Genomic DNA, 27314 nt, shown 5'->3' with positions numbered 1-27314 from the left:
AATGCTTTCACTCAAGGAAGAAGCAAGCTTTGATTTTTTAGCATTAGCTCACTCATCTGCCAGTAATTTTCCCCAAAGACCCTGTATTAACCTCTACAATAAAAGCCAAGCCATCATAGGTATACAGTTATCATCAGAGTAGGCCTACTGTATTCCCCAGGTCCAGAGGCAGCTGTGACAACTTATCCTGCTTCTGCGTTCCACTGGAATTCCCTTAACTAAACTATTTCTATTCAAGTGCTGCTTTTGAAACTGGCATAAAGAGCTAGCTTTCATTAAGTACAAAGAGGGAGGAAGTAGCTCAGAGATACCAGCACTGTATGAGAATCTTTATTTTGACAAATAAGTGCAGTATAAAAAATTTGACCTGAAAAGTTAAAAAAGAAAAAGCAGATAAAAATAAATATGTTTACAAATTATCATAGAAATCATACAAAAGACAGTTAAAATTCTCAATGAGGAAAAACCAAAATGTGTTCAGTTGTATAAAGGCTCTTCCCTTGCAAGAAACGGGGATAAAGCTGAAGACCCAGTTTGGTTTCACTGCTGAAAAAATGTACAAAATAACTTAGAAAAACCAGTCGAGGTCAAACGTTGTGAGCCCACTACTTGTACCTGCCTGCTCTTGATCTGAGGAAAGTTGATAACCACAGTCCAAGGCAGAGCTGATGGTAGGACAGCCAAGAGTTTTCCGTCTGGGAGTCCATCCTATATTAACCTTCAAGTAAAAGCTGAAGAAAAACAAGACCTTAGTGAAGTCTGAGCTCTGCAATTGGCTGACCGGATTTCCTCCATTGTAGTGCTCAAAATAGATTACTTCTCGGCCAGCAAAAATACGGAAGAGCCTGGAACAACTGCCTTTAGCAAATGCCTGCTGCTCTTCCCAGCCTTCATGATTGGGCCTGACATCAACCAGCAGTCTTGTCAGAAGCTCGAGGTCTGTGTGATGCAGCATTGTTGGCTGCACTTGGAAAACCCTTGAGTTCATGGGAGATGAAGGAAATGAAAGCACCAGGGTTTGCCAATCTGTGGCTCAGAGCACACTGTTCCTCTGTAGGAAGCACCTGGGCAACTACAGGCTTGCTGCTCAACTCCTGTCTACCTTAGTGCCGGTTCTGAGGGGTTAGCTGGACCTTCTCTGAGAATGGACGTTTGGAGAGAGCACACACACCAGCAAGCAACCCTTAAGTCAGGCACAGTCAAGATCCCAGGTTTCAAACCCAAGAGCTGAGAACAGTCTATGGATTGCAGATAACTAGAAAATGTCCTCTCCTTGTTCCCCCCAAAAAGCAGAGGGAAATAAAACAGCCCCAAAAAGCCTGAGAAAAAGCAAGAACCTTAGGACTTAGGAACCAATTCCATCTTCTAGTTTGGTTTCTGGAAAGAAGCAAGCAAGTACAGTAGTGACTATCCACAGCTTGGCTGTAAGAATTCTCGGAGAAGCCACTGAGGAGAATGAACAGTCTCACAGATGACTAGCTTGGATTTCAGGGTTCACCTAAGAACACTGAAAAACTTTCCATTAGACTGTCAAGAATTGTAGCTTGGCATGCTACCGAGCTGCCAAGGAATCTGGCCCAAGCACTTCGAAGATGGCAGCCAGTTTGGTCAGAGGCTCTTTATAGCTTCTCCCCCATATGCTGAGGGCAGGCTTGCCTATTACAGAGGTGCCTGTGAGTGAGTCCAGGCTCTGTCTGCCTCACTTGCCACCTTGAAAAACTTACCCGATGAGGTGGAGGGCGGAAGAGGTGATTACGTCACCTTAGAAGAAAGCAAGTGAGGAGGCTAACTTAGGACTCAGCTGAATTTGAGAGGAATTCACGAGTATCCAAGTTGAAATACCCGAGCCTTTACTTCTTTCTACGCGTCTTGGGGTTTAATCTTCCTGGTAGATGACCAAAACATGTTACCTCCCCAGCAGAGATCACAGGCTAAGCTAGATGTCTGGGCAGTTTCCAGGTGGAATACATTGAGCCCAAAGCCTCCATATAGCCCATGGCCTTTAGCACCAGCACCAATCTTTGTTCCTCATGGCAAACTCCTTTTTAACATATATACACACACTTAAAAGCAGTTCAGTGCTAACTCCCTGCTAGGTTGGCTTATCCTTGGGATGTGGAGATGTGGAATGGGGGTACACCACATAATAAAGCACCATTCCTGGACCCTGTTTTCTGATGCCCAGAGATCAGGCTTCTGGGCCTTGTATCTCAGGCACAATCTTATTGCATTGATACTGGATTGAGGGGGGATACATTGCTAGCTGGCCCAGATCTCAAATTCTCCCACCACCTCTGGTTGCACTCAGATGGGCTAAGAGATTTAACCCCTTCCCACAAGCTGGCATTGCTCACTTACCTATCAGAAGTTGCCACTGAAAGGAACTTATTGTTTGGCTTAGCACACTTCTGAGTTCTCTCTGGATCCTGGGGCAGGAAGTGGAATCTCCCAGAGGCCACCATACAGTGGACAGCCTGAAAATATGTCTCCTCCAGCTCCCTGAGCTGGCATCGGTGTTGCCTCCTCTAAGCAGAACTGTCCCAGGCCATATACAGTCACCGTCTTTTGCACTTCACATTTGTCTTTTGGACCATTAAGAAACTAAAACAGCATTCCCTCCTCCCTCCCACCCCATCTTCTCTCTTCCACTCCCCTTCCCTCCCTTACCCATTGCACTTTTCCCGCTCTGCTTGAGGGTTACGTCACACCTCAGCAAAAGCTAAGCTATACTGCTCTGTCTTCTTCCCACATCGCCGGGCGATAATGGCCAGGTACAGCATGAGGAGGGCCACCCAGTAGCAGCCATACAGGATGGCACCAGAGACAAGAAAGGCTAGCTCCGTCTCACTGAACAGATCCTGGCAATAAGCGGTGTACGCCAGTCCCCCTAGGAGGACCGCCACCCAGATGGACACAGGGATGAGGCCAATGAAGTTCACCACAATGGTTTTTCGGCCGGAGGTGCCCCAGCCGGACTTGTTGATGGTAGCAATGGCAAAGATCTTGGCTGGCAGGAGGCTGGACATATAGAGCAGGGAGTAGAGGGACATGAAGATCATCTCTGCATTGCCCCGAAGGAAGCAGGCATAGGTGGCCTTGATGATGCCCACCAGCTGCACTGTCAGCAGGAAGAGGAGAATGTTCCAGATGCGGCCACGGTAGAAAAGCTGTATGACTGTGGCAATGAGGAAGAAGGGGAAGAAACCTGTGACCACTGATTCGTAGGTCATCCAGAGGTGGTGCTTATGGAACCACAGAGAGTTGTAGAGCCACTCCCGGAAGTAAGACTTGCTCCAGCGGGTCTGCTGGTTGAGCCACCGGAGGTACTTGGTGGGGGTCTCAGTGAGGCACTTGGAGCGTGCTGTATACTTAGTCCTGTAGCCGAGGCTCAGGACTCGGTTGGTGAGGTGCCGATCATCCCCAAAGCTGCACTTGCTGCCTAGGAACTTCTGGTGGTACCAATCTTCGAGGAATTGCTGGAGGAGGCTGTTGCGGTACATGCCCAAGGGCCCACTAATGCACTGCACACAGCCGAAGTAGGACTGGCAGGCCCGCTCCACGTTGAAGGCCATCCAGTACCGCACACTGCTCAGGAAGGAGATCCATGAGTCGTACTTGTTGAGTATCTGTAAGGGAACCATAGATGCTGGGCCTCCTCAGCTGCGGCCACGAGCCCCAGGAGACACCCCGGAGACTGCAGGGCCTCCCTCCGCTGAGCTCTGCAGCCCATTGCTCAAGTTCCGGACCACCGGTCCTTGCTCAGCCAGAAACCCGAGGCTCAGAGGAGCCAGCCACACTCAGTCACTCTCCCTGGCACTAGCCCCTCTCTCCACTGTCATCTGCACTGATTGTCCCAGTGAGGTTAGTTAGTCTAGCAGTCAAAGCCACCTTCAGTCTCAGGGCAGCCTATGGCAGTGGCAGAGAAAATGCCTTGAGAAAGATGCAAAGCGCCACTCCAGCCACTTGTCCTGACCCTTCAGTTGGAAAGCTGCTTGGGAAGACATGGCATGTTGCCAGCAGTACCCTCTGGGGGAAGACATGGCCATGTGCTCTCACCATACTGCCCAGAGCTCCTGAGCACAATTTACTTAAGAGCAAGGGTCTGACTTTGGAGGTGCTCGCTGCACTGTCAGTCAGAAAGGATGCGCCCTGCACGATTAATGGCCGTACAGGCTCTCTACACCTGTTAAACTAATTCTTTCCCCTTCACGTTGAAAACGAGCAGGAAAGGGTTTGGGTAGCAAGTGAGCCCTTTGGTACCAGTGAAACTATCAAGGAGGAACACCGCCTCCCTCTCCCACAAACACTAGGAAGTCAAAGTGCCCATTTCCCAGGCATATCCAATTGGATTAGGAAGCAGACAGTCCAGACCCCCGCCCCCAGGAATGTTTGGTTACTTCTTACTTGGACATCTCCCCCGACTCCCCCTACTTGGGGGTCCTCCTCTAGGACTCGAAGCATCTCGATGGTGCAGGCTGGATCCAGTACAGTGTCAGAGTCACACACCTGTAGAGGGAATCCACTGTCAGCCCACTCTGACCACTTACCCCCTACCCCCACCCCCACTGCCTGAGGGATATAACTCCCTTTTACATGATTCGTTCCAGCCACTAGGAAAGAGATCTATGCCATATGGGTGAGATTAATAACAAAGGAAAGTAAGGAAAAGGAGAGTTCAGATATCAGGCTGGACAGTCACAAGGCTGAAAGAAAGACCCTGGAGACTGTCAGCGCTGGTCGTGGAAAGGGAGAAATGTTTAGAACTGGACAAGTCTTTAGCCCCTATGGAACCAGGTTCCTGAGAAATGGTCTCAGAATGGTCTCTTTGGGTCCTTGGGAAGAAAGAAGGAACAAGTCATTGAAGTCAGATGACAGGCACAGTGTGTCTAGACCAGGGCCAGCAGACACTCCTCAGAAGGTCAAGTAATGGCTCTTGCCAGAGGCTACTGCCCAAAGCTGTCCCACAGGATATTAACAATGGGGTCTTCCCTGTTTCAGCCTCTCGCCTCCTGGATGATCCACAGCCCAAGTGGAGGATGTATCTACCTAGTCATAGCGCCGGCACCCCCCCCACACACACACACACACACACACACACACGGCTTCCAGGCCTTCAGTGCTCCCTTGACCAAGTATCAGATCAGGGCACCATATGGCCAAGGGCTGCTCTCGCCTGGATTATACTCTGGATGGGCATAGAGGCTCTGGAAGCAGCTGCCTCCAAAGCCTAGATCAAATCCTGCCCACCAGTCCTCCTTTCCTAGTGAGGCTGATGGTTTGATTCTAACAGGTAGCCCCATTACTGAACCTGGGCTATGAACGCTTATGCTTCCTTTTCTGCTTTCTAGAAAATTACTGAGGGCCGGCCCCCCGGTGGCTCAGGCGGTTAGAGCTCCGTGCTCCTAACTCCGAAGGCTGCCAGTTTGATTCCCACGTGGGCCAGTGGGCTCTCAACCACAAGGTTGCCAGTTCAATTCCTCGAGTCCTGCAAGGGATGGTGGGCAGTGCTCCCTGCAACTAAGATTGAACATGGCACCTTGAGCTGAGCTGCCGCTGAGCTCCCGGATGGCTCAGTTGGTTGGAGCGTGTCCCCTCAACCACAAGGTTGCCGGTTCGACTCCCACAAGGGATGGTGGGCTGCGCCCCCTGCAACTAGCAACAGCAACTGGACCTGGAGCTGAGCTGTGCCCTCCACAGCTAGGACTGAAAAGACAACAACTTGAAACTGAATGGCACCCTCCACAACTAAGATTGAAAGGACAACAACTTGACTTGGAAGAAAAAAAAAAAAAAAAGTCCTGGAAGTACACACTGTTCCCCCAATAAAGTCCTGTTCCCCTTCCCCAATAAAATCTTTTAAAAAAAAAAAAGGAAAAAAGAAAAAAAAGAAAATTACTGAGATGGTACAAAGATCCCAGATAACCATCGGGCAGGGGAATTGGTTTCCTGACTTCTGACAGCAAAGAACAGTATCCACAGATGAGCCCACACCCAGTTCTGCAAAAGCCCCAGAATCCTTTTATTGAAGGTGCTGAATGAGAGCCCAGTAGCCTGCAGGAAGGGGGTGTCCCCACCCCACTCCACCGTACCCAGCTCTCAATGTTGGAAGACATGGTGGCCAGAGATGAGCAGCAGAAGGCTGATGGGAAACAAGGTAGAGCACATACCTGCTCCTTCCTATCTCCTCACCGACACACTTACATTCTAGCCCAGGCTGGGAAGATCCCAGGGAGCCCCAGGGCCAGATTCCCAGAGCCTCTTCAGCTTACAAGCCAAGCTTCCCAGTGCTGCTCGTCTCATGGCTACTTCTTGCCTTGACCCCAGCCCATTCTTCATGCTGCTCAGCTTCCTTCTCTCCAGGGAGGTCTTTTCTAGCTGAGCAGCTAGGGAAGTTAGAGCTCTAGGCTGCTTGGGTTTCCCCACTGCCTGGGACAGGGTTGGTTATCTCCCACAGAGCGAAAGACCCACACACCCTCAGCAAGGCTTTTGGAAGACAGGCAGAAATCCCCAGCAGGGCTGCCCAGACAGTGATCCCAGAGCCCTAAGGAGAAAGGCGGGCTCAGGTATATGAGCCTAGTTGCTGATCCACAGAACACAAAGGAAATGATCAGGAAAGGAAGATGTGTAGAAGAGCAGGTTTGGGGGATCCTGTGCTGCAAGGGAGTGGATGACAAAGTCACTGGATTGAGGATGTGCCAGGGCTCCAGGGCTTTTTCTAAGGCTTCTGAGACCCCAGGAAAGTTTGAAAGGCCCTTTGACGCGAGGTGAGCTACAGAATCAACTGCATCACATCCCTCCCTACAAGGCTGAGGTCCTTGGGCCTAGAAAGACAAAAAGGTAAATGTACCAACTCTCATGCAAGGATTCAACTTGCGAAAAAGACAAAAACAAAAAAAGCGGAATTTTAGGTAGGTACAGTCTAGAAAAAGTATAAACTGGAGTACTCAACAAGACTGAGTACTACCAGGTCGGCTACCACCACAGCCGCTATCCATTCAAGGGATGGAAAGAACCTCTGGCAAGTACAGAGAAGGGCAGAAACAGAGGAATGAACAGTGTAGTGTGGGTGCTGGACTAGAAATCGGGGGTCCTGGGTATGTTTCTACTTCGTACTGAAATGCATGAAGCTTTAATCAGTTCTCTCTAGGATTTGTTACTGTGACAACTGGAGCTATATTAACCTTTTCAACCTAATAAAATTTCCAGGTGGGTGTCAATGACCCCCCCACCCCGACTTTGACTCAAAGTTAGGCAGGGTCTGTTCAGGGTCCTGACCCCTGCCAAGACTGCTGCAGAATCAAGCTGCAAGATGATTCACATTTGGGTCCCTCCACCTCACAGACGCAAATTTGACACTGGGAAGAGGAGGACTTTTTGGCCCATAACTAAAACAGTATTTGAGTGCTTTTGCGCTCCCCATGCTTCTCTCTGAAGAGGCTCATCCCCGTGTTGCCAGTGCAAGATGCAAGACAGGCTGCCAGGGCTCAAATCCTGCCTCTGCACCTCACCGCTGAGTGATGTCAGGCAAGTTACTTAGTCCTTCTGTGCTTCAGGTTCGCCTTCCATGAATGGAGAGGATAATAGTATTTATACCCTAGGAGTATTATGAAAATTAAAGGTGCTAATATGTATGAAGTACCTACAACAGTGCCTGGTATGAAGCAAATGCTATACAATGTTTGCTATTATTATTATTAGGACACAAGTCCAGAGACCTGCCCCAAGTCACAGAGCTAAGAGCAGAACTGGGATTCCCTCCAGGTCTTTTTAACCCCCAGGACTGCTGTTCAGAACCACTATGCCTGTTGCCTCAAGTGCAGAGAAGGGATGTACACGACGGAAGGGATCTAGACTGGCCCTGAAACTCCTGGAGGAGGATGTGCCTGGTGGGCCGGACACGTCGGCACACTCGTAGGGAGGCCCCCTTACCTGAATGTAGTCCACCGACTCGCCAAGGGCCTTGAAGGCCGTGTACATGACCTCACGCTTGCCTCCCCACTTCTGCATGATGCACGAGAAGGTGCTGGCCTGCACCACGTCCCGCACGCGGGCCATGCCCTCCTGCAGGCTGGCCTCCGTCTCCCCCTCACCCGCCTCGTGGAAGTTGCTACGCCACACAAAGAAGCCGGCTTGCTCGGTGCCGCCCAGCACCTCATGGAAGATGTCCAGCATGTAGGAGTCCTCCTGGCGGTTGCCGTCCACCACCATGACCACTTTGAGGTTGGGGAAGGCAATCCGCTGGGCTGAGCGCAGGCACTTGCGCAGGTAGTCGGGGTCTTCCTGGTAGGCAGCAATGCAGAGCGCCACGGAGCGCCGGGAAGGGGAGGGCAGCTTCAGTGGCCGGCCTGCCCGCCTCATGCGCCGGTGCTCCAGGAAGGCAAACAGGCTCTGGATGAGCAGGTGCAGGCCCAGGATGGCACCGTACAGGCCGAAGGACAGGTAGTGCTTTTCTGTGTGGATGAACTGGTAGCCTGTCACGTAAGCTGCCAGGATGCCACCCAGCACTGCCAAGGCAAACAGGCTGGTGCCCACCACACGCAGGGCTGTTGTCAGCTGCACCGGCATCTGGCGGGAGAAGGCAGGAGATGTGGGGTCAGGCAAGAGGCACCATCTCCAGTCAGTGGGAGTGGGTGCATTTTCTGTGAGCCTGGCCCAGAATGGGGAAAATGACCCACTAAAAAACCATTTCCACTGCTGAGCGTGACTAACACTGTTACCTCAGAAGGCAGACTACTGGAGTTCAGATCCCAGCCCTGCCACTTACTATCTATATGACGGTCCCTTAGCAAATTCATCTGTAAAATGTGGATGGCAGCATTAACCTTGTAGCCTTTCTGAGGGTCAAACTGGTTACATACTTTAGTAAAGCACTTCAAGTAGCATTTATTATTGTTAGACAAACCAAAGCCTGAGAGAGCTATGTGATAACTAGCTGGTGAATGGCAAAACTGGGATCTGCCCGACCCAAACTCTCATAGGCAAGCATCAGTAGGGGGGACCTGAGGCCCCTCCCAGCACATGAGGGGTCAGGGAGAGGGAGGACGACTGGCAGGGAGGCAGCCAGTGGCCAAGATTCTACCTGCGCTGTACCCATAGGGGATTGCTCTCTGGGAGGGGAATATTTGCCAGCAAAGCACAGCCACCAATGAGGCCCATGAAAAAAGTGGGGGAGGAACAGAGGAGAAACAACAGGAAACATACAGAGGTGCCAGGGGAAAAAAGAAGGAAACAGCTTCCCTTTCTCAAAACAGCAAAATTAGTAAGAGAAAGTTTTCCTATGTTCTCTGCTTTCTCACCTTTTTCTCATTTACTTGAGAGGTGGGAAAGCCACCAGGAAAGGCAGACAAGGGAAAAAAGGGGAAATGAGAGCTGGGGTGTGGACAGCTCTGGTGGAAGCCGGGTGCTCAGGGCACCAGAGGGAACTGCAGCCACACTGCAGCTGCTGGGAGGGGTGGCTGCCTGGGAGGCCCCATCCACTTGGTCCTAGTGCCCGCAAGAACTCTCTGTGCTCATCCCCCTGCCTCGCCTCGCCTCCCCTGCAAAAGCTGCCAGATTTTGTTTGCAACTGAGTCAGGGCTCCTATCCTGTTTCCCCAGAAAATAAGACCTAGCCGGACAATCAGCTGTAATGCGTCTTTTGGAGCAAAACTTAATATAAGACCTGGTCTTATAGACTGTCCAGCTAGGTCTTATTTTCGGGGAAACACAGTAGCATCTCCCCTGTTGGAAACAGCTGTGTTTTAATGAAAAGAGCTTAGGACCAGGCACCAAAGACTTGTGCTGGAGACCATGGCTCTACCACCTCCTGGCTGCCTGACTTTGTCCAAGTCCTCTGAGACTTGGTATCCCCCTTAACAGGGGATGCTAATAGTTTCTTGCTCCACAGGTCTCAGGTAAATTGTTTTCCTGAAAATGGAAGCACTTCCAGCCATAAAGGACCACCCCAGTGGGAAGGGTGATTGTGGAGAGGGAGGGTCTGATCTGGAGAATCCCGTTATTACCACTCACTCTCTACAGACAATGAGGTCTCACTTCCAAGCTTGCTCCAACTCTAGGTCTTACTGAAGCCAACCTCCTGAAGCCCACAGCAACACAACACGTTCTTGCCAGGGGAACATGCAGTCACTGCCTAAATCCTGAGATTCAGGCAGCAGCACCATTCCAGCAGCTTCAGCCCCAAAAGTGCTGTTGGCAGCAGCCTTGCCTCTCCGGGAAGCGTGGCCTCCGGGAGCTCTGCCCTGCTATCCCGGGGAGCCTGCCGCGTGCTTCCTCTGCAGGACTCCCAGCCCTCCCTGGTCTCCCCCGCCTGCCCGCGCGCCCTCCTGGCACGCGCCTGTGGCCCAGGAACCCCCAGACCACGCACCCACCCCAGGAGCGCCCCCATCCCCCTCTAGAGGGGGCCTTGAGGGCACCGCTGCCCACCTGCGATCTGGGAAAGGGCGCCGATCTGGGAAAGGGCGCCGAGGCCAGCCCAGCAACCTGCCGGGCGCTGGCGCCCCGCCTCGGTGCAGTGCCAGAGGCGGTGCCCACCAGGTTAATGCAGCCAGGAAGGCACTCGCCACGCTTCTAACTCCCGCCTGAGTCTCGCCTTCTGGCGAAGGCGGTGCCAGCCACACCCACGTGCGGGTTTCCCACGACTCAGCCGGGAAAGAACGGAAAACCCAAGGAATCAGTCGGACCAGGCCCCGTTCATCTCCCCAGGGTCCCAGCTACCTTGGCAAAGTGTGCCTGAAGACAAAGGCGGCATCCCCGGTGTCGCCGTCTTCCACCTTACCCGGGCGGGAGCCCCACACCCGGCGCAGTAATTGAAGGCACTACCCCAGCACCCCCTACCCCACCGAAGACCAAGAAGGTCCTCCAGCCGGGGACCTCACGAACAATCAGGTGCTGGTGCGGGCTCTGGCTGAAGTGCCCTTGCCCAGATAGGGGGGCCGTGTCACCCCAAGTCAGCGGAGGGGAGCCTAGACCGCCTCTCGTCCCCGCCCCCCCTTCACTCAGAAGAGATTCACGGGAGCTCGGCCCCCGTAGGTTAATGCGCACCCGGCTTCAAGGGCACCAGGTTAGGGGTGATCTCTAAGACCGCCTCCACCAGACGACAGAAGAAAACCCCCAACCAAGGACGCACACAGCCAATCCACCCCCGAAACTTTGCGTGGCTGCCCAGTATGCAGCCTCTCCAGCTGACAGGTGTGCCCTGATGCGGGGCCCACACGCGGCGAGATGGTAACTTATGCGCGGGGTGGGGGCTCTTTCCTTTGCTCCCGGCCGCCGTCCTGCCCCCTCCAAGCCGGAGAGGAAAGGGGAGCCCAGGCCCGCGGATATGTGCGGCCGTGGCCCAGCTGACCCGCAGGAACCGGGGCGCAGAGCATCTTGGTGCCAGGACAGGTGCGAACCCGCAGGCGGGCATGGGGGAGGGAGAGACTCCAGCCAGCCTTGTACCCCGCACGGTCGTCAGCCTCCTAATCCATTCACAAAACAGGAGCCGCAAGGGAGGAAGGGAGGAGAGGCTGGAGGAGGAGAGGATGGAGGAAGAAAGGGAGGAGGGGTCAGTGGGGAGGGGGCTGCAGGACCCGTCGCCGGGAAGCCTAGAGATGCCGCAGCCCTCAGCCCGCCTCCCGGCGCTGGATACGGCGCCCGCACGGCCCGGGGAGCCGGTTGGGGTCTGCGGGGCACCCCTGGAGCCCGGCGCGCCCGCGTCCTCTGCGCAGCCCCCGCGCGGCCCGCCCCTCCAAAGCGCCCGGCGGGGCCCGGGCTCACCGTGCCGCCGGTCGCCCGCGCTCGGGTGCTCAGCAGGCCCGCGGCGGCTCCATGCCCCTCCTCCCGCTCCTCGCCGCCGCCGTACCTCGCTCCCGGGTGCACCGCCGCCGCCGCGCGCCCGACTGACGAGCGCCGGCCCCGCAGAGCCGCTTTAAGTACCGAGCGCGTCCTCGCCGGGAGAGGCGCCCTCCACCGGCCCTGGGGCCAGCAAAGTTGGGTAGAGTGGGAGGGCTCCCCCGAGGGCCGTGAGGGAGCACCCCCTTCCCGGCTCGGGCGGAGGGAGCTCCATGCGGCGGCGCTCGGCAGGACGCCGGATTCCGCGTGGACGCGGCTCCTCCGGTTCGCAGAGACTCGCAGTCTGTGCGCCCTCGGAAACTGAACACCCTCCACCCGTCCAAAGGCCGAGCTCCTCCGCGCTCTCCTCGGGGCCAGGGGCCCAGATGGAGACTGTCACTGCTAAACCTAGAATCTGAAGCAGTTAACTTTCAAGATAACCGCAGTGCCTTCCAAATTGTTACTCTCCGCCCCCCGCCCCGCTTTCTAAACCTGGAAATCTACTCACCCTGCAAGGCGAGCAAGTCGGTAGAAATCTTCCCCCGACTTCTGCACGCGAGGGGGCTGTTCGCTGTACACCCTAAAACCAAGACAGCAGAACCTTCCTGCCGGCAAAAAAAAAAGGGGTAGAAGAGAATAATTGTCAAATATAAAAGGCTGGTCAAAGAAGGTGTTAACAATTATGACAAGCTTAGCTTTGAATTCCGCAGTGGGGCGCTGATGGCTTGAAGGCTGTTTGCAAAAGCTGCAAATGGTTTGCAGGAACCTTGGAAGTTCCAGTGTCTTAAAGCCAAAACCAATTCCTCCTCCCCTTTTTTACACCTTTATTTCCGACATCCATGACCTCCTAAATTCCGGACTGACCTTCTCGCCACTGGTTTCCCGGTCCCTAAAAGCTGGTGCTAGACTTAGATGAGGTGGGATGGGGCTGGGAAGAGGTGAGGAATTGTTAGCAGAGGAAGGAAGTTTAAAACCAGCTGAACACACTGAGTTTCTCAATCTCGGGAAAACTTGAAGATGAATTATAATTAAAGACTAGAAATAAATTTACATATCCTCCAAGCACACCTGAAATAATTCCATCATTTCTTTCCAAGCTGCCACAAATGTATAGGAACCTGAGTGGCAGTCTACAAGCTGCTCCTCTCAGAAGTCTGAGAGGCTCACACCTGCCTACCTACCACCTTCACTCCCGCTGGGCCATGGAGCTCATGCCTAGGTCCTCCGGATAAGTCAAGACCCCTGGCACACCTACTCCACCCACTCCCATCCTGCATTACAGAAATCAAATCATTTCATGCTTTTGCTTGAAAAAAATCATCACTAATGTGCTACATGGTTTAAGCATTCTTTATTATGTGCTTTTTAAAACTAGTATTGAATCTACAATGGCAATGTGTTTTGAATTTAAGACTAGCCCTAACAAGAGCTAATAATGCGCAGGTAGAGAGAGAAGCCCCTGGGAAAGAGGAGGGCTCTGGAGGCAGACAGCCAGTTCTGCCACCAGCTATGTGGCACTAACTTCAATGTCTTCATCCCAGAAATGGGACTGAGGAGCTACTTTCCAGAGGTGTTACAAGGATTAAAGAGATTGGCTGAGAGTAAGTGCCCAGTGAAAGTTTGCTCCAGTTAACCTCAACTAGAGAATGGATTCCGCTGGCCGATACTGTGGATTCTACATGCCCATTCCTCCAGGATGTGACACTTGGTGACAGGAAGTTCAGACATCAGTGTTAACAACAAATGCCTTGTCTTGACTGCATGATGGTCTCCCAGAGCTGGGCCACCTCCTCCACATCCACGGACACCACAGAGCCTGGAGTTACCAGAGATTAGCTAACTGATCCTACCTCCCACCCCAGTTTGCGACCTGCAACATTTTAGATTAGGGAAAACAAGCAGGGGCTAGGCGGGAGGAAAATGAGTGCCCCGGGCTGCTGGAAAGTGAATACTCCATTTAAAGACGTCCCTGTGAGAGGGAGGGCCCAGCATGGCCACGTATTCTGTTGTCAAGAGAAGCCAGAAATCCAGATTTTTATGTGAAATCTCCTAATTTTTCAGTAATGGAAGCTAATCAAATGTCAAAAAAAACATACGCCACAGGCCAGGCAAAATGTTTGAGTCATATCCAGCCAACTGGGCGCTGGTAAGTGACCTGTTTAGCAGCCTAAGGTACAGGGCAGCCAGTGTGGGAAGATCGAATCTGCCCTCCGTGCAAAGGCAACAGGACTTCTCAGGTGCAAGTCGCCTGGGGCTGCTCCAGGATCCTCTCATGACTAGATAATTGTCAGGGCTCCAACTCTGTCCCACCGGCTTACTGCCTATCTCACACGGCTGACCCCAGGGAGTTTTACAGGGGGTGGGCTGGTACAGCACAACCTCACCAGTCAATTAAAATGTCCTAAATGAACAGCGGGTCCAGATGCAACATCAGGAGAAAACACCTTGCCCCTACCAACTGGCTTGCCCACGGAAGCAAATTCTCTTTGGTCTGATCTGTAGGGCCAGCGACCTGGTGCTACCAGGCAGCTAGGACAGTCTTTACTTTTGTGGCCAGTCTGTGCCATGGAGGGTTTTTCTGTAATTAACATCGTTTGCCGTGCCCTGTTTGCATTCATCTCTTCAGGAGGAGTTAGGTAGGGGAACCTTTAAGGGGCTGATAAAATAAAGCTCAACTTTATCTCTGTTTACCACTAAGGATTTAGAAATAAGACTAATTCTATACCTAGTCACTTAAAAATGTGACTTCAGATGTTGCTGAATTGGCTTTTACTCAGGTTCCAGAGGACAGGCCTATTTGGCTCAGCCATAGAAGATTTGTGCTTCATTTCAACATTCATTTAACACACACTGAGCAGAGAAAGGTGCTTTGACACTGGGAAGTCTCAGGCTGGTCCCTGCCATCTAGGTGGTTATCCATTTTGAAGACAAATACACTTGAAAAATTAAGTCACCATACAAGGCAGTTTATAATTAAATGTTGATGACAGAATCCAACTAGGAAAGTTTGAGGACTTCAGGAAAAGAGATCTCCATGAGCTGGAATGGGTTAGGCAGAGTTTCATGGAGAACCTGAGCTGACTGTGTAGAAACGTGAGAGCATTCTAGGTGAGAAAAACAGCTTAATAACAAGAGCAGGTAGAGGAATGGGTGAGGTGTGTTTGAAGGACGGTGACAAGAGGCCTGGATGAAACAAGAAATTTACACTAAAGAACTTGCAACAGTGTCTGCTTATAGGAAGAGGCTGAGAGAAATTCTAGCTGCTGAGGAAGATGCTAGAGACGGATCCTGGAAGCTACAAATGACTGAAGGAGTTTGGCTTTTATCCAGTAGGTCACGGAGAACTATTGAGGACGTCTGAGTAATGCAGTGGTAGGTTAAAAGTATTGTTTAGGGACGGCTGATCTGGTGTTATTTTGGGGGTAAGAACAAGGAAGGGGGTGTAGGAGACCTGCTAGGAGGCAGATAAATCACAACAGAGGGCTGAGAAAGACTGCAGTGAGATCTGTTGGTACTCCGCCTTCGCAAGTGGAGCTGGGGGCAGGCGGTGTCACTACCTTGGGCACAAGTGAGGGGCGAGGCGGAGGAATACTCAAGAGAAAGAGACTTCGACAGTTTGGAAGGTTGAAAGAGCCATTCCCAAAGCTAACAGTTCTGCAAACAAAGACTTCACCTTCCCACTAAATTTCAAATCTAAACTCATGAACTGCTCCAATGCCTTGTACCAATAGGAGGCCACCATTCAATCTCTCCTGTCATCACTGATGCTTGAAGCTGTGGGACAACCCTGCCAGCAGCCAGGTGCTGCTCTGCTCCCCTCTGCTGCTCGCTCTGTTGGTCTCCTAGTGAACGACTGGGCAGGGAAGGGGGAGAAGGGGGGATTCTGGCTCCACAGGCTGCCCCCTCACCTTCTGACCTCACGCTTCAGTGACTCTCCATGGCATCCAGCCCACAGCTTCTAGTGAAGCAAAGCAGAACGGGGGATGGCAGCCAAGCTACGGGGTCTCCCCCAATCCGCCCAGTCTGCATCCCATCCACTTCCCCTGGGCTGACCACAGTTAAAACCTCTTGTAGTTCATGAATGTGAACTTAAACTGGTCTCCAAAGAGTAGCGTATGTCCCCCAGCTGACTAAATAGGGCTTGCTCTTCAAGGCAGCTTTATCTGCAATACTAGTTAATACATAATTCAAAGTGGAAAGTGTGTGCCTTTACTACAGCAAGGCAGCTACTACCAAACAAAGTTATTCTTTCATAAGTTTGCTCTCCTACTGACAAGTACTCTGTAATCAGTCCCATTTCTAGGTGCTCTGTTTGAAGAAGCAGGTGTAAGGACTCTTATGTCCTGCAGTTACAATGGTGAGATTTCAACTGCAATCTATCTCTGGCCTTGGATGGAAGAATAGTTTTCATTTCAAATTAAGGAGCCTGTGCTCTGATGGCAGCAGAGCAGTCAGCTCCTACTAAGGGGCCAGGCTCTTCTGTGCTGGCTTGAAGGTCAGGGTTAGGAGGACCCACCAGTCCGAAACCGGGTATCACACCAGGCCTGGAGATGCTTTTCTTGGAATCCTGAAAGAAAAAGCTCTTCCTGGCCATCTCTCCTTTCTCTCCCTCCCCCAACTAGGTGAACGCAGAAAAAAAATCCAGGCAATTTTCATCCATCATCTACCTTCTTGGTAGAATATTGTGCAAATACTAAAAATTATGTTCATGAAGAGAATGTAGGAAAATGCAAAAATGCTTATAAGCAATGTTAAGTAAAAAAGGCAGGATACAAAATTGTTATGTATGAATGAATGACTACATTTACATTGTTTTCTTTTAAGTCCGTTGAATTAAAAGATTGGAGATTTTGCCGATATTAAGATCAGGTTTGTTTGGGTGGTGGAACAATGGATCTTTTTCTTTGCCTTTTTCTCTCTGGTCTCCAAATTTTCTATTAATAAGTATAATAATTTTGTAATGAAAAAGTATCATGAAATTATATGAATTGTGAGTTCACAGCACTTCCTTCTAAGCTGGGGCTGGGGGGAGTAGAGCCTCATTCATATATGCATTCACCAAAAAGGTTGGGTAACCTCAGTCTACAAAGAAAGTGGTCAAGTTGGGAAGGCCAGGATATAGGATAGGACTAGTGGTAGCCAAAACTCATGTAATTTACTTTATTTTAAACCCCCACTGTTCCTTAGAGAATTTCACAGGGTAGGAGGCAGCATGTAGGGCTGTGGCTAGCTTATCCAGTACAGTTGAGTGAATTAGAAAAAGAACCCTTCCTCCTGATAACACAGCCCCGAGCCAGGGCACATGGTTTGACCGGCACACCCCAGCTGGTGTCAGCCCCTTATCACCCCTTCATCCAGGATTGGGGTGATCCTGGGTGAAGGAGGGAGGCGCACATCAATATGGGCTCTAGGAGAACCCTGAAGGGATTCTGAAAAAAGCATTGCCAAGAATGATGTCAACAGCCCTGCACTCCTGCCTGAGGGAGCTCCAGGGAGAGGTTCTCTCTTCCGGGTGTTGACAACCTCCCCGCAGGCAAGTATCCGTGTACATGTCCAGTCCTGCACATGCACATAACTCACGATCCACAAATGGGCACACACATACTTGCTCACTACACACGTGCACACACACTTTCCCAGACCGTGGTGGAACACAATCCCAGTCACCAGATCAGCAGGAGGGGAACAAATCGCTTAAGGTAACCTTGTTCCAAATTCATTGGGCTCTTGTTACAATAACATCAACTACAGTTCTTAAATGTGCTGGCACCTCTGTTTTATGTTCCCTTTCTTGATTAAAGACATCATTAGTCACTGTCACAGAGGAGGTCCAAAGTTGGATTCTTCATAAAAGCAATTATAGAAGAGCCAAGGGTAGGGGCAGTTCCCATCAGTTCCTTCAGGGAGAGGGATCCCCCCCCCAAAGTATGTCCTATCAGATTTTCTTTTTGCTAGGATACCCCCAACACACACACACTCATACTCCCCTTTTCTCACCCAACAAGCTAATGCAGTGGTTCTCATGTCTGACTGCTACACATTAGAATTTTAAAACCTGGGGAGCCTTTGAAACACACTAATGCCTGGACCCTATCCTGGATCAATTTTGTCAGAATCACTAGAGGTGAGCCCGAGGCTTGAGTTGTTTATTTAATTCCCCAGGCGATTCTATTATGCATCCAGCTTAGAGAACACATTCTAAGGATTCTCCTCAACTGAGATTTGCAAATGCATTTCTGACACTGGGTGGGCAGCAGAAAGCCAGCCAATCCCAAAGGTGAATTCCATAGCATACGAGTGTCCATCTTCCCTGATACACCTGTTTGAATTAACTGACTTTAACTTCACAATCGGGGTGGCCAAATAGCTCAGTTGGTTAGAGCATGGTGCTGATAACACCAAGGTTGCTGGTTCGATCCCTGAATGGGCCTCTGTGAGCTGTGCCCTCCTTAAAAAAAACAAAAAAAAAACCACATAAAACTTAACAATGACTCATGGAGCTGTCAAGCCAGAAGGAAAAATGCAAAGGAGAAAGGATGCTGACTAAACTGGAAATTAAGAAGCACAGAGGTGGACCGGAAGAGATGGGCCAGGTCAGCCCCAGACCTCCGCAATCTACCTGGAATTGGATTGATACAATCTTTTCATTGGCAAACTTGCTGCCTGCTTCTTCCGGGAGAACTGGGGGAAAACCAGCCAGCACTTGGTAGTGGGAGGCCAGAGCTGCCACAAACGACTTGGATTAGCTTTTGTTTTCTAAACAACAGGATTTCTGCACTTTGGGGGCTTTTCCTACTCAAAGGAGGGTTAGGGTAGTGGGCCTTAGCTGCTCTCTGGAGGCCTGGGGTCCCTATGACTCTCTCTCCCATGGTCCTGGCCTGGGCCACAGAGAAAGACCCACACAGCTGATGCCGGAGTCTCATTCTTTGCAGTCTCTGAACAACATTGATACTCTCAGGTTTTGGGGGGGTGTGGGGGGAACTCACCCCACCCCCAGCTCTTTGAAGCATCAGCACCACCATTCTTTTAGTAAAGACAGCCTAATGTCGGGTTGGCCCTTCCCTAGGATTAATATAGTCACTATAGGTTTTGAAGTTTTGAAAGTGGTATGTGGTGTAATAAAGGCTGTACGTGGGGGGCGGGCGGGGGTGCGGTGGGGGGTAGTCCTTCAAGGTAGAGAGACTCCGGAGGTGCAGAGCAGGCAGCTTTGTTCTCCCAGCGCCAGGCGGCCTCTGCTTGTGATGACTAGGACTGTACATCAGAAAGCCCCACCCAGGCACTGTTCTGAGTGGGCTTCAGTTCTTAAGGCAGACAGTGAGGATAAATCTGACGTCATTTAGTAAACCACTTCAAGGGCCAGGAGCTTTTCCTGGTTCCCTAGTGTCGTGGGAGCTCCTGTAGCCCCGCAGCGGCTCTGGATCAGGTCCTCTCCTGACACAAGCAACTCTCCCCCTCAGCCATTCTGCATATCTGATGGAGTTAGGTGCTGGCTAACCGGCTAACACTGAGAACTGCCTAGTTTACAGAGGAAGAAATTCCTCTGCTCAAGTGCCCTCACGTCTCCCCTTTTCTCTTATTTAATCCAAAAACTTACCTCTCTGAACCTTATTTTTCCCTTCTGCAAATGAGGGCCATTAATTCCAGTCTCACTTTTTTTCTCTCAAGGAATGGTATGGAACAGAGCTATTAAATGTATATATGCAAGAAATATATACATAGGCAAGAAATAACAGTTTCAGATGATCCACTGTTATCATTCTGAAAATGAAATCTGAGAATGGAAACCCCTCTTATAGAAGATGACAAGATAAAACAAACCAAAAACAACAACAAAAGGGGCCATTTCTGGGCTCTTATTGGAGTTCATGGGAAGACTTGCTACATTTTCTGTGACGCACACACACAGCATGGCTCTCTGCTTCCCCTGCTCCCAGGAAGGCAGTCTTAGGTGTCTACTACTTAAGCCACACCCAGAAAAAAGACCAAGACTTTCAATAGCAACTTACGAACACTGTCAAAGCAGCAGGTGGGCTGGGGAACTTCAGAGAATCTCATCTCCAGCTGCTGGGCAAACTACAAGGTCAACACAAGATGAATAATAAGTTCTGGTGTTTGAGGTTGGGTTTTGGTATACGAGGACACTGTCTGGAGGGGATCAGGGCTAAAGTGGTCCATTTAAACAAGCAGGGGGGAAACTTTTATATGAAAAAGTTTTTACAATTTGGAAATCTATTATCTATTGGGGAGCAGCAAAGCACAGCGGCCTTGAGAGCCAGACTGCCTGGGTGTAATACTGGTTTGGCTACTTCTCACTAGCTATGTAATCTGGGGCCAGTAATTAGCCTCTTGTGTTTTCCCGTCTGTAAAATAGGGATAATAATACCTACCTCACAGGCCCAGTGTGAGGACTTAGTGGATTACTCTATGGCAAGTGCACAGAAGAGCAGAATATGCTCTTTATAGTATTAACTGAGTATTATGTACAGCGATGGAGAGCTACTGCAATCACTCATCTGGGTTTTATAGGATGACCTGATACTTTGAGGGGCCATCAGACCCTATGTCTTGAGTCTGGTTTGGGAACTATGGTCATTATCCTGGGGACATTCCAAACCCATGCCCTAATACTCAGGATGGAGTCTCAGAGCTGAGAGTCTGATAAAGCCCTTTGACTAGACCGGCAGGGGCTCAGGATTTCTCTCCGGAAGCCACTAACTAGTACTTGAGCCACTAACTAGATATAGCTGCTGGTGAATATACTTACAAAGCGTGTTATGGTACTCTTACTGGAGTTTGGTGCACAGAAAACTCCAGTCCCTGAAGATTTCCTACTCCTGAATTATTCAGAGAATGGTGTTAACACTTTGCTGTGGAGACAGAACCTATATTTCATGGGTATTTAAGCAATGTCAGCTGAGGATGGGAAAATGTAGATCACAAACTTTTTGGTGGACATTTTAGTACTAACATATGAAATGTTCATAGCCTTTTGATCTAGCATTCCAACCGGTTAGGACTTATCCTATCAAAACACTTCTGTATGCAAAGAGTTATGTTTAAGAATCACTGAAGATGATCAACAAATAGATGCTCATTTAATGATCACCCGGAAATAATGCTTTCCGGGGAATCGTTGGAAATTAGAAACAACTCTATGGACCATAAAGTAACAAATGCTTAGACCAGCTGTAGCTCACCTGTGCAGAGAAGACTTGCCACAGTCACAAAGGAGAGGGATCGGTAAGTACTGACAGGAGCATCTCCAAGGTATATGACTAAGAAAAAAATACACGGGACACTATTTATGGGAACAATTGCATTTCCGGTTTTGAAAGCAGTGAGGTCTGTTAGTATTCATTTGGGAAGAGGGTGAAAGGAAACAAAGATCTGGAGGGATATACACCAAACTGTCAGTGGTGATCTTGGGGGAGGAGTGGAGGTGAGGTTGTGGGCATTTGTCTTTCTTTGTTACATATACATTAAATGTGTTATAATTCACATAACATGTAATCAGAACACACACACAAACATGCGCGTGCGCGCACAGCCAGGGCTTCCATACCTGAGGACTCCCACCCCTCAGCATTGGCACAGGGCAGAGGCCAGTACAGGACTTCTGGTGGCATCCTCAGCATGCGTCAGCGGAGAGGAAACAACTTCTTCGTGGGACCCAAAGGCCGGAGCTCACATGTATGTATGAGCCCCTGAATGTGCTTCCCAAACGGCTCTAGTTAAAAGGCTTTTGCTTCTATACTCATTTTGGGGGGAGAGGCTCCACAGTATTTAACAGATGTTCAAAAGAGTCTATCTCCCCAGGAGACTTGGGGCCAAATCCCACCAAAGGGGGATAACAATAGCTTGCTTCCTTTCTCCATGATGTTGTGAGAAATCAGACAAGCTTATGGATGAAAAATGACCGCAAACTAAAGGAAACACAGAGCAACTGATTATGCTACTTTGTGCCCCACAGGGACTGCAGAGGGTCACCTGGGGGAGGGGAGGCAATCCCTGACCTTCCTAGTAGCACAAAGCTACTGAGTCAGTATAAAGAACTAGGGGGAGATCACTCTTGAAATAAGTGGACGCAGCCCCTTCCAGGGCTGATGATGAGGGTCTGCCTCCCCTCTTCACTTGCCAGCATGCGCAGGCGTGCTGAGCACAGCCCTGAGCTCCGCCAGCATGGAAGAGTGCAGCAGCCAATATTCTAAGAAGACAACTTCCCAACCCCCAAGGAGCCAGTCAGTTCCAGGCCGAGTGGTGCATGGAAGTCAGAGGCGCTGAGCACTGCAGTGAGGCTGCTGCATGTGACTGCAGGATGTCTGTGGCTGCGGAACTCGCTGGAGGACACTCAGCCGGGCATTCAGAGGTCATGCCTGCTGAATGGGGGCCAGAGGAAGAAGACTCCCCATCACGGTCTGGGAGCAGTGGCTACCTCTCACAGCCCACCCTGAACTCAGCTCCTGGTTCTAACTCTCTCTCTTGCCACTGAAATTCCAGCTGACATTTTGGATGTCTGTGCAAAAAGCCTGCAAAAGCCAACCTGGTTTTGTACGCAGGTCAGATGAATCATCCTCCAACTCATTCCTACTAATGATCAACTTTCAGAGTCTTAGCCGTCCCTCCACTGCAGCAAACTGCTGGTGAGAGCCACAGGCAGGTGGCAGGCAAGGCTCCATTCACTCACCCTCACACAAACAAAGGGACAGAGCAGAGGGGTGGACTGAGGGCAGATCAACACATTTGCTTTTCTCTTTCTTCTTGGGCCAATGAGGAGAAGCCACTGCTGCCAGAGAAGAGGGTGGTGAAAAGGGATGGGGCTCAATGCTTTATTTTGATTGAGACAACACATGTGGCTGCGTTTGCAATTCCTTTTAGTTGTATTTCCTATTTTACAGCACTTATCATCTTGGCCTTAAAGCACTTTCCAAAAAGGAGCTGAAGGGGCTTCAAGCAGAAATAGGTCTGTGGCCGCTCCCCTTGCTCAAAGTGGTCCACACGGCGTGCTGTGACCAGACACATCACCTCCCTCCCTCAATCCCTCCACTGTCCTCTTGCTCACTTTGCTCCAACCACACCAGCCTCCCCGCTCTTCCCCAAACCTGCCAGACATGCTCCTACCTCCAGGCCTCTGCACATCTATTCCATCTGCCTGGAATGCTCTACCCTCACACGTTTTCATGGTCACTCCTCCACCTCTTTCTAATCTTGACTCAAATATCAACGTCTCAGTGAGGCCTTCTCTGGAGAAGTTACCTAAACTTACAGTTCCCACTCCCATATGCTCCTCGACTCCCTTCCAGACTTTATTTTTCTCTATAGCATTTAATACCATTTGACATTCTGTCTATTCTATTATTTATCTTATTTACTGTCTGCTCCTTCCACTAAAAGTTAGCTTCCCCAAGGGTAAGGGTTTTGCCTGTTTTGTTCACTGCGGTGTTCTTGGTGCCTGGTGCAGCACCTGGCACATAGTAGGTGCTCAATAAATTATTGTCTGTGATTTGCTTTCCTATCATGCAGTCCCTGGAACCTCAGCCCTTATATGTGGACGGGTGGGCAGATCCATAGGAAAGTGAAGGAATGAAGAAGGGTGAAGAAAGGACAAGGATATTAGGAGATATGGGAAAGTTATGCATGTAGAGAGATGATAAGGAGCGAAGTAAAAGCTAAGAGAGTTCTGATGAAATAACAGAGGACTTATAGAAGGGGAAGTCTGTGCCAGGGAGGAAGAATACCACCATAGAGAGGGGAACTCTCCAGAACGTCCAGGAAGTCGAACCTGAACAAGCAGTCGAAGCTTGGGCACAAAGCCTGGGGCTCGGTTGCAGCCACAGTTCTGGGCCGCCTGCACGTCTCCTGCTGTAATGCCACCCTCTGTAGGCCAAGGGAGCTGTGGTCAGTGGGCCTAGAAGAGGAGGGAGAACCAGGAAGGGAGACAGAGGAGGGAAGGGGCCAAGTAAAAGACAGATGAGTGATGCAGGGGTGTCTGGGTGACTGACCACTGGAGGAGACTGAAGGTAACAGGCCAGGAGAATTTCAGCAGGAGAGATGAAGGGGAAACGGGAAGGGGCAGGGAGAAGGTGCCCTTGGAGGGAGCTGAGACGGGCAGAGGTGGGAGGCAAGCACAAGTATATTGTTATTACACAAAGAAGACACCTCATAGGCCTGTACAGGGAAGTGTCACTATTGCCTTGGAGTTCTGTACTTTTTTTTTCAGTTTTGTGTTCTTACTATCCTAAAGTTCTCAGTTCTCATGCTCTTTTCCAGAAATGGATGGAGATTTTACTTATATATACATATATATGTATGTATATATATGTATACATATATATATTATATATATGTATACATATTATATGTATAAATATAATAATTTAGAAACAATATTCTGGCCATGTTTAGGAAGGTAACATTAAGGTAACTTTCGCTTGAATTTGATTTTAAAAAAGTCACTCTGAAATTGAATCCACCACAATCATCAATAAAGCAAAGATGCTTTTAGCTACTTGCCAAATATGTCAAATTAAGAGGCAACTTCTAAATGGAGATGCTAGGACTAGGATGTTTCTTGAGGCATTTCCTAGGAGTCTAGGTTCATAGATTAGAGTTTCTCAGTCTAATCAAGGTGATCAATTAGGATATGTCCTCAGAACTGGAATGCATTTAATGCAAACAAAGTTGTAAGTTAAACCAATCATCTACTATATTCAATCTGATTATATGCAGTGGGTTATATGGAGTCTAGTTAAAGAAAGGCGAAGAAACAAGAATTTTTAGTGCAAATCCATCTGGTCCAAAGGAGATTCTTTGCCAATGTGAAAGCCCCAATCCTGATTTTCTAGACATCCTTGATTTGGAGAATGGAAATTAATCCAGCTACCCGAGCTGAATGGAAATATTCCTTAAAAACACCCCACTACCTTTGTTCTAATTCTTTGCTCACTAAGCTAATCTGTGATCCCTAACTGTAAACTGACCTCTTTAAAGGGATGCTCACCACAAAGGTTCTGAGCTAAGAACTGTATCTATAATCGGGGCTGGGGGGACAGGTTGGGGGGAGAGAGAGATAGCTTGTTGTTCACTGGCAAATGGGCATGCTTGTTTATAGATCCTTCAGTCGCCTGAGAGTTTGGAGAAATTATGTTTTGGTTCCCCTGGGCCTGGTCAGCCCAGAGAGGAGGGATAAAATCCTGTGATAAAATTCTGTACCTGGCCCTGCAAAGCTGAGGACTGATTAACGAGCTCTGGGTCAGTCTTCTCAAAGTGTTGAGAACATGGAGGGCTTGTCAGAAACAGCCAGTTTCTTCTTCTTGTCTTCTCTTAGCTGCAACCAAAATTCAGCAGCCAAAATATATAAATAAAGGGAGTCCACAGCGCGACATCTGAAATGAGTTCAATAAACCTAGCATCAAGTAACCAATATGCACTGTCCAGCCCATATATAGTATTAACCCATTACCTAAGCATTCATCTTTCTAAAGGGGCAGAGGGCTGAATGCAGGATATACATTCTATCATCTGAGATGTTTGTGGCTCTTTTCTCCTATAATCAGGACAACTCTAAACAAACAGTAGCAGAGGGAGTGAAAGAAATGGCCCGGGAGGACAAACAAAAGGCTTACCCTTCTTCTCTGGAAGATGCAACCAGCTTGAGTCTCTTTTCTGGTGACCAAATCCTTTTTAAAGCCATAGCTTTCCATCTCCATAGCAGAGGACCAGATTCAGACTTGCTTTTCTTTCCAGCCAGGGTCACTTTATTCCATTCTGCATGTTTTGATAACAATTTCCTTCCCCTTCTACCTCCAGCTGCATTTCCACTCTCTGAAATGCCTCCTGAGCAGCCGAGGATGACTAGCTCTGCTGCTCCCCACTATCACAAGGACGAACAATCTCACCATGAAACAATATCAATACATGTGACACATGGGTGGTCAACCTCTTCTACTCACGTCATGAGAAGAAAATGGCCAAGTAATCAAATTCTATCATTCATGTTAAAAATAGACTTCCAACAGGTAGATATCCTTCTCTAAATGTTATAGGACAGTGAAAGATGTGCAAATTAATGAGATTTGTAATCTTTTTTCTTTTAATGGCACACACTTCAGGCTGGATATGGGATGACTAAATAGATGCTTTAGGAAGGTCAACCTGAAGACAACTGACCAGAGACATAAAGCCACCTCCAGTCAGCCATATTGCCAGCATCAGAGACAGTGGAGCCACCTGCTGGAAGGCATGGGTACTGCTCTGGCTGCTTGGTCCCTCTGCCTACTCAATGTCCTTTGAGCCAGCCAGGTCTATGGCAGGACCATGATTTTTTTCTCCAGCTTCTGTGGTGGGAACAGGAAGTTTCTCATTATTTCATCTAGCTCTTCCAAGGCCAGCTGGGCATGGAGCTTGGCCACATCGTCAGGTTCCAAATGCACTACGTGCTTCAGCAGGTGGTAGAGATCCTTGAGGACGTCCTTTAGCACCTGTATAAGAGAGACAGCGTCATGACCATGTGTCTACTGTGTCAACAGTTTCAAGAACAACCAAACTGCCTTCTGTCTGAGGAGATCTGTGAGAAAACTCACGCTCCCTTAAAAGGATAACGCACAACCCTCTCAGGTTGGAGACGGAGGGAGGGGCAGCTGTACTGAGATAGGCTTCCCTGTGGGTTTCTCATGACCCCCTGCCACTACACTGGCCTTTGTCCTTTGGGGCTGCTGCTTCCCTTTAGCCCCAGGCCAAAGTACAGATTCCAGACCCCTTCCTTGAGTCCCAAAGTATAGCACAGACCTCAGGACCATAGACAGGCAATACTGCCCAGATATGGTTGCTCCTAGCACACGATTACCAGCATTTTTGTCTGGCTCCCACAAAGCCCTCTGCTGAGATCCACAGAAAAAGATATCTATCTTTTTCTTCAACAATCATGCTTTTCCTTGCCATTACTTTAAAAAATTTCCTCCACAGTTCCATTTCTACGCCCTTCCCCCAGTCACTATAATTTTGTTTTTAATTTATTGGGGTGACAATTGTTAGTAAAATTACATAGATTTCAGGTGTACAATTCTGTATTACATCATCTATAAATCCCATTGTGTGTTCACCACCCAGAGTCAGTTCTCCTTCCATTATTTTTTTTTTTTTAAAGATTTTATTGGGGAAGGGGAACAGGACTTTATTGGGGAACAGTGTGTACTTCCAGGACTTTTTCCAAGTCAAACTATTGTTCTTTCAATCGTAGTTGTGAAGGGCGCAGCTCAGTTCCAGGTCCAGGTCCAGTTGCCGTTGTCAGTTGCAGGGCGTCAGCCCACCATACCTTGCGGGAGTCAACAGCAACCTTGTGGTTGAGAGCCCACTGGCCCATGTGGGAATCAAATCGGCAGCCTTCCGTGTTAGGAGCACAGAGCTCCAACTGCCTGAGCCACCGGGCCAGCCCAATTTTTTTTTCAATTGCAACTCTGTGATAGGAAACAAGAAAGAACTCAGCCATACCCATTTTTCACACCCAAG

At 49.6% G+C, this 27314-nt stretch overlaps 2 protein-coding genes across 7 annotated transcripts in view; both read right to left on the bottom strand.

The window, feature by feature from the left end:
• Positions 1–352: 352 nt before the first annotated feature.
• HAS3 (hyaluronan synthase 3) lies at positions 353–25580 on the bottom strand. 6 transcript variants are annotated; one of them, XM_033128880.1, is made up of 6 exons: positions 25433–25580; positions 25020–25192; positions 12319–12415; positions 7930–8565; positions 4405–4506; positions 353–3626 (listed from the first exon to the last, which is right to left on the bottom strand). In XM_033128880.1, the coding sequence occupies exons 4-6, from the start codon at positions 8563–8565 to the stop codon at positions 2703–2705; spliced, it is 1662 nt and encodes a 553-aa protein (XP_032984771.1). In that variant the 5' UTR covers positions 12319–12415; positions 25020–25192; positions 25433–25580; the 3' UTR covers positions 353–2702. The 6 variants fall into 6 exon arrangements, with proteins under 6 accessions (XP_032984771.1, XP_032984772.1, XP_032984773.1 ...); XM_033128881.1 differs by lacking the exon at positions 25020–25192 and having other exon boundaries at positions 25433–25477; XM_033128882.1 differs by lacking the exon at positions 25433–25580 and having other exon boundaries at positions 25020–25412.
• TANGO6 (transport and golgi organization 6 homolog) overlaps positions 25547–27314 on the bottom strand; it is a 141909-nt gene continuing 140141 nt past the window's right edge. Inside the window, exon 18 of the mRNA XM_033128876.1 lies at positions 25547–26287. Coding sequence (XP_032984767.1) covers positions 26111–26287 — 177 coding nt within the window. The 3' untranslated portion in view covers positions 25547–26110. The remainder of the gene's footprint in view (positions 26288–27314) is intronic.

This window comes from Rhinolophus ferrumequinum, chromosome 15 (genome assembly GCF_004115265.2).
Source record: "Rhinolophus ferrumequinum isolate MPI-CBG mRhiFer1 chromosome 15, mRhiFer1_v1.p, whole genome shotgun sequence".
NCBI lineage: Eukaryota > Metazoa > Chordata > Mammalia > Chiroptera > Rhinolophidae > Rhinolophus > Rhinolophus ferrumequinum.
This window is presented reverse-complemented; position numbering and strand designations above follow the sequence as displayed.